Source organism: Armigeres subalbatus, chromosome 2 (genome assembly GCF_024139115.2).
Source record: "Armigeres subalbatus isolate Guangzhou_Male chromosome 2, GZ_Asu_2, whole genome shotgun sequence".
Taxonomy (NCBI): Eukaryota; Metazoa; Arthropoda; class Insecta; order Diptera; family Culicidae; genus Armigeres; species Armigeres subalbatus.
The window spans coordinates 427,743,963-427,756,730 of record NC_085140.1 but is presented as its reverse complement, the minus strand read 5'-3'; the positions used below and the strand labels follow the sequence as shown (position 1 = coordinate 427,756,730).

Sequence of the window (12,768 nt, the reverse complement as noted above, 5' to 3'; positions counted from 1 at the left end):
CAAATTAATTAACAATGTTTGCTGTCTTTCTAGTAAACAAAAACACGTGTATTCGATAAATAACAACAACAAAAAAACAATTACAAAGATAGTTTGAATGTATTGACGTGTACGCTAAAAATTCGAAGCAAAACGAAGTTGCGCCAGAGTCTAAAAATTGCTGCAACGGGCAATACACAAACAACTTATTTAAATGAAAGCTTAGACTTGAAATTGTGTGATTGTATCAAAATTATGTTCATAAATAGTGTATGTTTGCTGGAAAATGCAAATATTGTTAAGGGTGCCAACAACTGTCGCACCCTGCCAATGCCGTGTTCTACCCTACCTGATATTATTACACAATTCTAGATTGCTTTGAGAATAGGTCGTATGTGCAAACGAGAGATTCTCTTTGATCACGCTCTCTTTCGCTAATATATCGGCTAGTTTTGGATGCTTTGCTACATTTCCACTTCAGCATGATAGACAAAGCTATTATCTTTGGATATCTGCCAAGAAATTCGAAGTAAACTTTTGTATAGTTTCGTAATAATCGAAAGAGAATAGCTGCAAAGAGAGACTCTCTTTTGCACATACGACCTATTTTCAAAGCACTCTAGAATTATTCATAAATACAATTCTCGGGTACTTATTCAAAAGGACGTATGTGATTTTGTAAACAAAGATTCAAACGTCGATTTGTCCAATTTGATGGCACTCCCACGCAAACCAACACCCCCACCAGGTAGCCGAAGGCTTCCCCTGCCTGTCTGTGGTGACGGTTTGCGTGGGAGTGCTATCAGATTGGACAAATCGACGTTTGAATCTTTGTTTACAAAATCACATACGTCCTTTTGAATAAGTACCCGAGAATTATTGGATGCTTGTTTTTAACTCTGCCTGCATTGAAGTTTCACGATTGGTACGTGCGTTTGATTCCACTCCTCTCTATATCGATCAGCTGTTGTGAATCCTCTCAAAACTTTCACGTGTTTCAACTTCCCGAGTTGAGAGAATACTTTCTCGGTATCATTTTACAGATCAAAATACTTTTTGCAAGCAATAATAAATCTAAATTATGATGAAGGTATTTGTCAAGTAATTTGACTTGAAATTATTCCCATGAAATGACGTTGAAAGTTTGTCTAATGAAACATACGATCCATTGTATCTTTCCATTATTAAATGAGAAATGCATTCGTGCGAAAGATGATAAAACTAAATATTCTTACTCTAATTGAATCATTTATTTGCGAAATTATGGAGAAAATGGTGTATAGAACCACGAAAGGTTGATGCTTGAATCGTGTTTGAAAGCCGTAAGGTAGGCAATTATTTTTGGTATGTTCTGCGAATGAAAGCGATTATATTGTGATTCCAGAAAAGCATCTTGAGGGCCCATTTACAAACTACAAGACGTTTTAGGTTGTGGGAAGGTACTTGTCTGAGCGTTAAGGACTTTATAAATTTCAGAAACCTACCATACATGAAGCATTACTAGAGGCTTGGTGTGGGTTGAGTTTAGCGTTAAGTTATTCGTGAATGAAACTTAACCGCTGAGTGGATTAACCTGTTTTTACAAAAAATATTAGCAAACTAATCGCAACCATCGGATATTCCATCTGCAGCTTTCGGTTATTTTCTCCAGTACGGGTTATTGGTGAGAATGTTTTGATTTTAGAGTTTCACCTATACTAACGTAGTGCTACAAATCGAAAGCGCATGCCACCATTTGGCTACAGGTGCCCCCAGTATTGTCCAAAAATGTTTTGGTTAATTATGTCGCTATACTAATGGAAATTGTGAAATAAAAATGATAGCTGACATAGTGTGGTTGTTATCCATTCATCTGATGTGCGAAAGCAGGTATGTTCATTCATAAAACTCTTTTATTGGGCAAAAGAAAAACTCTAGCACAGCCAGCCTGCATAACTCAACGAAACATGGCTGCTAAAAAAACCGAGTCAAAGTGATTTTTCACGCAAGATAATTGCTTTTAATAGTTTAAGAAGTGTATAAATCTAGGCAGATATATGTTTGATACACTTTTCTAAAGAAGCAATGGTTAATATCTCCCTACAAATCGACGTATTATCACTGAAATATTGATTAATTTGCGTGATGAGTCAATGTTACATCCAGGGCCAACATTACCGCCGGTTACCCTATGCTGTGCCAATATGGACTAGTTGCTGCAATACCAGAAAGAAGAGGCACTCCAAAGGATTAAAAATGAAATGTTGAAAATGATTCTGAAGTTGCCTCCGTGGTATAGTACCAATGAACTTCAAAGAATTTCAGATATTGAGACATTGCAACAAATGTCCAACAAAATTATTTCCAATTAGCTTAAGTTTAGTTTAAGTTGTCCAGTCAATTAAACCAGAGTTGTTAGTTTAAGTCAATTAAACCAAAGGAAAAATTCTAACTGCCAGAGGCAATTGAAATGTATTAATAGAAACTAAAAATGTAACATAGTCAGAGCCGTAGCGTGGATTCCCGGCGCCATTGGCGAAATCTTTTTAGGGCGCCTCGATCTTTCTAGGGACAAAAATGTGCAATATTTCACATTCCAAACATGAATCTCATCTTATAGTTTTATAAATTGTTATTACCGAGATTTTTATTACCTTCTTTTCTTCTTAAAAAATAAGATAAAAAAGTTTAGTGGATTGAAGATACTTCATATATCATATAACAGTATATTAGGCGGTATATCTCCGGAATGTTTTTAAATTTGGTGATATTTTTAAGTATTTGCAAAATATGGTAAGATATGTTAGGAACTTTGCAGAGTCTTAATGGAAGGAACTGGGCCATCCTTAGCCGTGCGGTAAGATGCGTGACTACAAAGCAAGGCTATGCTGAGGGTGCTGGGTGGCGTCATAGCCAAACGATTTGTCTACTCTCTCAGTGGAAAACAGGCTTTGCACGCCGATGAAAAATCAGCGTCCTTCCGCCTCAAGAAACGAACACTGAATCATCTTCATTTATTTTCTATGTCACCATTTGAACAATCTAGAGCCCACTGAGATTGAATTTCAAATTTCTATGCTAGCATTTCAAATGCCTACTACAACTGTAAATATTTCAAATTCGTTATCTTTTGAAAATATTTTAATTTATTTTTTTATTTTTATTATACAATAAGCAAGGAATGTAATTGTCGCTGAAAAATGCAAAAAACAAGCGACAAAAGAGAATAGCGATAACTCTTTGCCCTCATCTGCAGAGGATAAAGACATTGTTGCGTTCCATTTTATTTGCAACAGACATGGAGAGGTAATTGTTGTGAACTTTTCAAACTGCGATAACTTGTATATTTCAGAAGTAAAACACAAATCATGTCAACAGATGGTTAAATTTATGTCTAAGCTATGATAACTGAGACTTATTTAACCAAAAACATCATCGGAAACCGACTACTTCTCAAAACCCCCGGCAGGCGATCATTGTCCTATTCTGTTGCAGTTTGGGACAAACGCTTCCATTCCAAATAAAATCCAAATCTAATCCAAATCCAATCCAAACCCAATCCAAATCCAATCCAAGTGCAATCTGAATCCAATCCAAGTCCAAATCCAATCTAAATCTCCCACACTTTGTTGGGTTAATAATATCCAACTTTGAAGTTGTCGGTATCGACATCGGAAGCAGGAGGGCCATGTGGTTAAGTGAGGTTATGAATGCTTTGATAGCACATCCCTTCCCGACTAGAAGTGCATAACAAAAATTGAACACAATTTTAACATATTGTGATATTTATAACTTATTTTGATACAATTTTGTTCTCAGTAGCCATTATCTTTCAAATGTTGTAATAGGGTTAGATCATAATATGATTTGAAAAATGCTTAACACCGAATTGCCCAACAGTAGGCAATTAAAATAGATGTAGCAAAGTCTCCCAGCCATAGATATTACAACAACGCTGATATAATTTGAGAAGGTTTGCTTTATTTGTAATGTTGTAAAAAATTATGATTGTTGATTACAATCTGGAGACCTATCACGACCTGTAAAAAATCCAACTGCACAGAAACAATATATTTTGTATCTGATTCTGTTATAATTTTCAAACAAAATATGTTATTTTTATGATAAAATTGTAACAAAATTTGATAGTTTTTTGTTTCCAGTAGTGTACTTTTTGGTAGAAATTTAGATATTTTAACAACATCCTGCACCATGTTTCTAACAAATTTTGTTATAAAAATTTAATATAACATAATAACACAGGATGATATAATTTTGATATGACCTTCTAGTCGGGTTGGCACATGCTGTAGAGTAGAGTGGGGCAAGAGTACGCACTTAGTTTTCAATCGATCATGTGGCGCTTATGAAGCAAGCTTCTGCATATCAAATCAGTGTCGATGATTCATATACTCTTCCTTTATGTTACCCAGTGGAAAAAATATTGAAATTATTGAGATTCGTTTTAGTAGAACCCTTTTTGCAAGACAAGTTAAAAACGCACTCTTACCCCACCGGTGGGGTAAAAGTGCGCATCGGGTGGGGTAAGAGTACGCATTTATCCAATCATGTGCTTTAAGTATATATTAACACAAATTAGAGTTAATAACATTTAATTGATGTTTAAAGAGCATATATTAGGGAATGTTTAAAGATTACGTAACTCTTAAAGGGGCAGGGGTCCTAAAAATGTGCACTTTCATGCGAAAAACCATTATTATTTATATATACAAAAAACTACAGAGGTAAAAATATATATCACGTTTAGCGTGGCGTATACAAAGGCATTTTCCTTAAAGAAAGTCCACCAATCACGTAACGTAAAATTTGGCTATTTCATCACCCCTTCCCTCCTATCTTACACTATTTGTATGAATCCTCTAAAAATTATATGGATCGTCACACATCTCACAACATCTAAATTATCATTTAGATGAAATTGTGTTTTCGTACTATGTTTAGGTGTCAACAAGTCCTAATACAATTTCATTATTTTGCTTCAGTGCTTTGTTCGCTAAGTCCTTTCTAACATCGAATTATTTCAACTTATCCTAAAAACTTGTGATAATTTCGAATTCTGTCCCTTTTTTCATAGTTGTGGATCTTTTCGCTTTGGAAGAAGTCTTATTTCGGCCGGAGATACGGGTTTGACATCATAACTTGAAGATTCATATGCGTACTCTTGCCCCACCGGTTCCTGCGTACTTTTACCCCACAGTCCCAAAAATTATTCAAGTAATGGTTTTGACTTCTTGGAAAACCAACCGGATTAGTGTTCTGTACCATAAAGTACTCTATACAATAGGTTATCGAAATGGTATAATGTTCACCTGATTGAACGTATATATGGTAATGAAATACTAGTTGCAGTAATCCAATTATTTTTAGCAAAATGACCAAAAAGTTATCTAACTCTATCAGAGCCGTAGCGTGGACTCCCAGCGCCCTTGGCGAAACCTATACTGGGCGTCCCTTACTCTTGTCGATGTTCAGAACAAAGAGTGTGTTGAGAGCAGGCAGACTAAAAATTAACTTTTTTTGCGGAAAGTATCTAATGATTTTTTGGTTTATGAACTCATATAGCCTCTATAACCTGCATATGTACCAATAGGTAGAAAGTAAAGGTTATTAAAAGACCAGAACAGTTTTAGAAATCCCCTGAAGTTTAACAATTTTTTGAAAGATTTTATAAACCAATTCAAGTAAAACTAACTAGATCCGGTAGTGCGTGGATTCACGACAAATAAATAGGATTTAATTAGGTCAATAAAATAGCTCTCAATTGTGCCGGTCGGTGGTTTGATTGCTATCGAACCTAGTTACATCAAGAAGAACCCTTTTATAGAGTGGATTGGATGGCCTTCGGATGACGAAAAAATTGGAAGTGGCTTGGTCGGTGGTTTACAAAAACTACTTATCTTTCAATGAACTTAAACTTTGGAGTGAATTGGTTGATTGTTAGAATAGCGATAGGCAGTTGGCGTCGTTACTGAAATCCCTCGATGCATACTATCATATTCAGCATACCATAATTTCGAATACTCTTCCCCGTTAAAAGCTTTACCAGTTTATAAAGATTACATAGGATCAAATGCGATTACATAGTTTCTCTGCGTAAAATAAGTTAATTTATCTCAAATTCACTCAAATTTCTAATCAGTACTTCCGAATATCTATTAAATATTATATAGAGGGTTTGAATTTTTCAGTCGCGAACAAAAACTATATGTGTTGGATTTACGCTTTTTCAGTCTACTCTGTGTTTCGCCTTTGGCTTATTTAAGTCCTTATCTAGGGCTCCTGCCCCAGAAGCTTGTTTCATGCTCTATTCCATTTGCATTTCCTGTTCCTTCCTTTTCCTTTCATTTCCTTTTCCATCTTGAAACGTTATGAGTTCTTGGGAGTTCTTGCTGTCCCAGAAAGGGACTAGCCTAGACTCCAAGCTGCTCCGGCAGCTTCCAGGGTGGGCGCAAAAGACCTCTTTTCTCTCAGGTTCCAGGGCGTGCGAGCGTGGGGAGATTTTGAATAGTGAGTATTCTAAATAGAATTTATTCTTTACATTTTACCTTTATTCAGCGATATGGGCGGCGATGAGATACAGTGGCAATGGCTTGGTCGGTTAGCGGTGGCACTTTCGTAGATGGCGTTAGGCACTGGGCCATCTCGTAGCCGGATGGTCGTCGAATGACCCGGCAGTCGTTAGTCAGATGGTCCTCGAATGACCCAGCGGCGTCCGCGAGGCGTTGCTTGTCAACGATCTTATGGCCGAGGTAAGATGTTAGAAGGCTCGGTGGTTCTCACTTGGCAGGTCTTGCCAAACTCGGGGACGACCAGCTGGTACGCTACCCACAGCTCGCTGGAAGTCGTCTGCTGACCGGATAGGTTTGGTCCACGAAAGTCGTCTCGTAGTTGTCAACCCCGGAAACGAATAGCCAAACGTCGGCCAGCCAAATAGTAATTCCTGGCAGTATTCGTTCCGGAGGTGCACTTAGACAAGCGGATAACTACCGGCAACAGGACGCCGACTTGCAAGATGGCGTTCTCGTGTTAATAGCACCTACAGTTAGTTCGTTCCCGAACGTCACAATATCGGACTTATCTCCAAATTCCGAGTTTCACAACGAATGAAATAAACTTCAAAGATGCGAATTGGCTGTAGGTTCTTAGTATCTCGTACCTCGCTCGACTGATCGCTTTCTTCCTTTTTTGCCTTCTTCATCGAAGCCTCTGGAGCTCATATTCTTGTGATCGTATTCATTCGCCAAACATTTTGCCAAAATTCACCGCTTTGATATATCGCCCTCCCGTTTTGAAATGACGGTTAGACACTAACTTGACAAATTATTTCCCAGCATTTTAACACCATACACAAACTGTTACCATTCGGTAATAACCTGTATCAGTTGTTGGAGGAACAAGACTTCTGGAAGTACGTCAAACGATTGACCATGGATGTAGTCCCCGAGAAAGTCGTGATAAGAGGTTAAATCTGTATTACTTTGAACCAGTGAATTTGTGAATAATTTGTCATGATTTCCCATACCGGAATTCTGGATTTCGGCGCCCCCCTAAAGCCTGGCGCCCTTAGCGAGGGCCAACCCTGCCAACCACACGCTACGACGCTGAACTCCATATCTCCCTTGTTGTTTAATCAAATCGTTTACAATTACACATGATAATAGTTGGCCAGAATACATGTCAAACTGATGCAGTGCTGCTAGTTTATCCTTTTTTATTACTTCAAAAAATCGAAAACGTACTCTTACCCCACGCGCACTCTTGCCACACTCTACTCTATAGTACCAATGAACTTCATAGAATTTCTAATATTGAGACATTGCAACAAATGTCCAACAAGATAATTTCCAATTTTAGACAAAAATCGTTGCAATCTTCTATTGCAACCATTAGCTCCTTGTACCCTTAGTATGAATTAGGTTAAATTTAGTTTAAGTTGAAAACATTGTAGTTCCTACATGGTTCAATTCAACCAGAGGAAAAATCCTAACTGCCAGAGGCAATTGCAATGTATTAATAATAACTAAAAATGTAACACATCAAATAAGGATGATAGTGTTAAGAAAACACGGAACACCTAGTCTAAGAGATGAATGCATGTATTAGATAATTAGCAAATAAAATCTTTTTATCGAAGCACTTTGAGCGGACGGGGCCCTCCTTAGCCTAGCGGTAAGATGCGCGGCTATAAAGCAAGACCATGCTGAGGGTGGCTGGGTTCGATTCCTGGTGCCGGTCTAGGCAATTTTTGATTTGGAAATTGTCTCGACTTCCCTGGGCATAAAGGTATCATTGTGTTAGCCTCATGATATACGAACGCTAAAATGGTAACTGGCTTTAGAAACCTTGTGGGGATAATGAATGTGGAAGTGCTGAATGAACACTAAGCAGCGAGGCGGTAATGTCCCAGTGGAGGATGTATTGCCAATAAGAAGACTTCGAGCGGACAGCGACGCTACAACCCTTGATGCAGACCAGTGTGGTCTAATAACACTGGTGGGATGTAAACGTTTTTTGCCTTTCTCGTACAACTAAGTTGTACCGAAAGGCTATCATTTCACTCCGAAAACGAACTTTTTATAGAAGCCTCTGAGACCCATAGTTTTATATACCAATCGACTCAGCTCGACGATCTGAGCACATGTCTGTCTGTCCGTGTGTATGTATGTGTGTATGTGTGTGTGTATGTGTGTGTGTATGTGTGTGCACAAAAGCTATAAAAAACATTAGACAACTTTTCGTATAGTAATCCTTAACCGATTTTCTCTTAACAAGTTTCATTCGACAGGGGACAAAGCCTTGTTGATCACTATTGAATTTTATAACGATCGGTCATTGCGTTTAAAAGTTGTGAAGAAAATGGTACTTCGAGCGATATAAACCCCATATAAGGTTGGTGTCTTAACTAAATGCGAGAAAGGCACCACCAACGCTAGGTGGATTAATCTGGGTTTTTCAATATCTAATGATGGCTGAATAGAGTAAGCCGAAACGTTATTTAAAAACGGGAATTGTGTGTGTCGTTTTTCACCGAAAAAAATCAACAATCTAAAGATATAAAAATTCACGGTGACCAAAACACTACTAAAGGAAGTGATGCTGGTCAGCAACTGCAAAGTAATTTAGCAGATGCAGATTACCATCGGAGGGCACGACTTCTCGTCGGTGCGGACTCTGAGACATCTAGGTGTGATGATTGATGACCGGCTGGACTTCCACGTGGATTATTCCTGGGAAAAGGCGGCTAAAATGGTCAGTGCGTTAGCAATGATCATGCCGAACGTCAGCGGTCCGAAAGGCAGCAGTAGGCGTCTTCTGGCAACAGCATCATCTTCGATACAAAAGTACGGAGTTCCAGCCTGGGGAGCAGCGCTCAAGACGAAACGTAACCGTAGGAAGCTGAATTGCGTGTTTCGTCTAATGGCCATCCGGGTTGCGATCGCGTTATCGCAGGGATGATTCCAATCTGCATAACCCTAGTGGAGGATATCGAGTACTACCAACGGAGAGATATACTAGAAATGTGAGGAAGGCGGTGATACTGGACACTATGGTGAAATGGCAGCAGGGGTGGGACAATGCGGATAATAAAAGGTGGACCCATCGGCTCATCCCCAATGTGTCGACGTGGGTGAGCATGGTGAGGTGAACTTTTACCTTACACAGTTCCTGTCTGGACACGGTTGTTTCTGCCAATATTTCCACCGGTGTGGTAATGCGTCATCGCCAGAAGAGATTCAGAGCAGGTGATATTCGTCTGCCCGAGGTTGGTTTGCACGTAGAAGAATGTCTGCCATAAGGGCGGACAATATAGCAAAGCGAATGTGTCGCGATGAAGGTACGTGGAATGCGGTAAGCAGAGTCGTCACGCAGCGTTAATGAAGAAGGGATCAGCAAATATGTAAGCGTCGATTTGGAGGGAAATCCAGCACCGAAACACCAACCTGCCGAAGAAAGAAGAAAAGAAGGAAGTGCTTCGGGTATGTAGAGCACCGGCAGTGCGGACTGTCCTGCTGAACTATTTTCATGTTGCAAATTCTATTTGTGGCTGAAACATTAAAATGATTTCAATGAAATTGAGTTTGTTAAGTGACACTGTGGCGTAATATTCTAAAATATTCTATCGGTGGGACGTCAGCAATGAAAATTAGAATTCAATTTCAAATGCTATTTTCTCAATTGTCTTTTTTTGAATTTGGAACAAGCATGCGTAGAATGGCAGTATACGAAAATAGCAAAAACACACATACACAAGTTGTTGCATGATTCTTTTTGGTGTAGAAACGGAAATGTCGCTTGCTGCAGCTTTCCAGACTTGAATTTTTTTAAACTTTTATGCATCTTTATATTTTTAACATTTTCCATTAATAATCATATCTTTTACCGATCGTCGCAAAACCTTTCCTGCTGGAGTCATCGGCAGTTGATCGACAAAATATACACCGCCTCGTAGCTTCTTATAATCGCTAACTTGTCCATTCACCGTTTCAACCACTTCCTGTTTGGTTAAACAACAACCGGGCTGCCTAACGATCACCGCGGTTACCAGTTCCGACGATCGATCCTCCGTTGGAACTCCAGCAACACACACCTGACTGACTCCTTCAATCTTTAGTATGATGTCCTCCAGATCCGATGGTGATATCTGGAAGTTCATGTACTTGATGATATCCTTGATGCGGTCAACGATGAAGAGATAACCATCGGCGTCGAAGCAGCCAATGTCTCCGGTTCTGTAGAATCCTTCGCAGTCGAATGCGTCAATCGTCATCTCGTTGTTGTTCATGTACTCCTATAGTTGGTTTGAATTGGATTATGATTCCATACAATATTCAGGTGAACATAGTTACTAACCAGAAATCGGTATGTGTACTTCAAACAAATTTCACCCTTTTCGTTAGGCCCCAGTTTTCGTCCGTTCTCGTCGGTGATTTTCACTGTGATGTTCCTTGCCAGTGATCCAATCGGTAACATCGGAGATGTAACGCATCCACATTCCGAGCAACCGTAAACCGCTTTAATCTCAATGGCGTTGAATCGCTCCTGCAAAGTGGTTACAAGTTCAGGAGCTACTGTTGAACCACCCAAAAGCCATAGTTTCACACTACTCAATTGAACCGTTTTATAACTGGAATGGCTTTGAATAGCGGCGATGGCCGAAGGTGGTGTGAAAATGTCTTCCGCTTTGTACTTGTCGACAATGGAGTAGAACGTATCGGCACTGAACGGTTTCGCCGTAATGATTCGCGTCCGAGTGTACAGAACTGAATTATGCGCAGCGAACACCCCAGTCATCCAGAATAGTGGGCTGAAACTGAAAATCGGGCCAGCGTTTAACTTGCTGAAATGAAAATGAAACTATATCGTGGCTGCTTGATCACAGGGTAAGTCAAACTAACTCAGAAAACAGTTCACAAGCGATTAAATGAGCATGGGACAGACATACTCCCTTCGGTAGTCCTGTTGTGCCAGAAGAGCACAGAACGGTTGCCGTAAGTTTTTTCGAATCACCCAGATAAGGTGGAACGAAGCTTTCCTCGCCTTCTACTGGGGTTAGAAGATCTTCGATCGATAGAGCTGCTCCATTTCGATCACCCATGACAAAGATCCGTGGTGTAACTCGAATAGCTTGCGTGACAGCATTTTCCACTTCAACACGATTGACCTCGTCGCAGAAAACAAGCTTCGATTGTGTCAGTCGCATCATGTGTGCCAAATCGTCCCGCTTGAACACCGGGGCCAAAGGATTGACTGCCATTCCCAGATTCAAACAGGCGAAGTAAACGGGCACCACGTTGTCCGTATTGTTACACGCCAACGTTACCAAGTCTCCACATTTAAAGCCCAATTTCTTCAGATGAAGGGTCACTCGGACAATGCGTCGCTTCATCTCGGAACAAGCCATCTCGTAACCGGTGTCGGCATTGATTTGAATAATCTTGTCGGGGGTTCTGGAAAGTAGATTCCAAACCACCTGCCCAATATTGGCTTCTGGGTTGAAAATGCTGGGTTGGGATGGCCCGGACCAAGTTTTGTTCATCGAGTCGTATCGGGACATAGTTTTGTACACGGATGCGTATTGGAGGTTTGTACTGATAGAAGTTTGAATGAAGACTGAGGGCACTGGGTTGTTCTGGCTGGTAGGAATTCGAATGATATTTCCACATTTATCGTTGTATCTTATTACATGTGTGCTATAGAATTTCTATGTTACACGAATAGTTGTAAATCGTCTTGCTAATCGTTAGTTTCTACCTTAATGAGAGTGCATTTGCCCTTATGCCCGTTACACGAGATGTAATTAAGTGAGATGGGGTTTATTCAATAAACAAATGGGAGATGGAGCAATAAACAGCTTCATTTGAAACCTTATCACTGCAGATTAGTGCTTTGTCATCGCAGGGTTGGCGGAGTGCTACTAGTTGCGATTATTTATGATTGACCGATGTGCCCTGGCACTATTGTACCTGGTAATAGTATAAACAATAACAAGTTATTTCCATTAAAACGAGACTCGATGAGAGTAAGGCTCATTTGCAGTTTTCTAAGACAATGTCGTTTGAAAAATGCATATAAGCATTTTCAATGTTTCCATATTGGATAAATTTCGACTATATTCGTAGCTTAACGAGATCATGTCATATTTCAGATGCTTATAGCGTCATTCGCAACTTAAAGGTTTCCAATTTGGTCAATCCAATCCAATAGACCTTAGAATAATGAAAAATGCATTTCCCTGATATTATCAGTTTCCAGAATAGAGGTAATAAACTATAGAGGACGATTGTCGCT

The 12,768-nt window shown here is 39.5% G+C and overlaps 1 protein-coding gene across 1 annotated transcript; it reads right to left on the bottom strand.

The window, feature by feature from the left end:
- Positions 1-9,295: 9,295 nt before the first annotated feature.
- Positions 9,296-12,124, bottom strand: LOC134217896 (uncharacterized). Its single transcript, XM_062696732.1, has 3 exons — positions 11,376-12,124; positions 10,831-11,317; positions 9,296-10,768 (listed from the first exon to the last, which is right to left on the bottom strand). The coding sequence occupies exons 1-3, from the start codon at positions 12,032-12,034 to the stop codon at positions 10,328-10,330; spliced, it is 1,587 nt and encodes a 528-aa protein (XP_062552716.1). The 5' UTR covers positions 12,035-12,124; the 3' UTR covers positions 9,296-10,327.
- Positions 12,125-12,768: the final 644 nt, after the last annotated feature.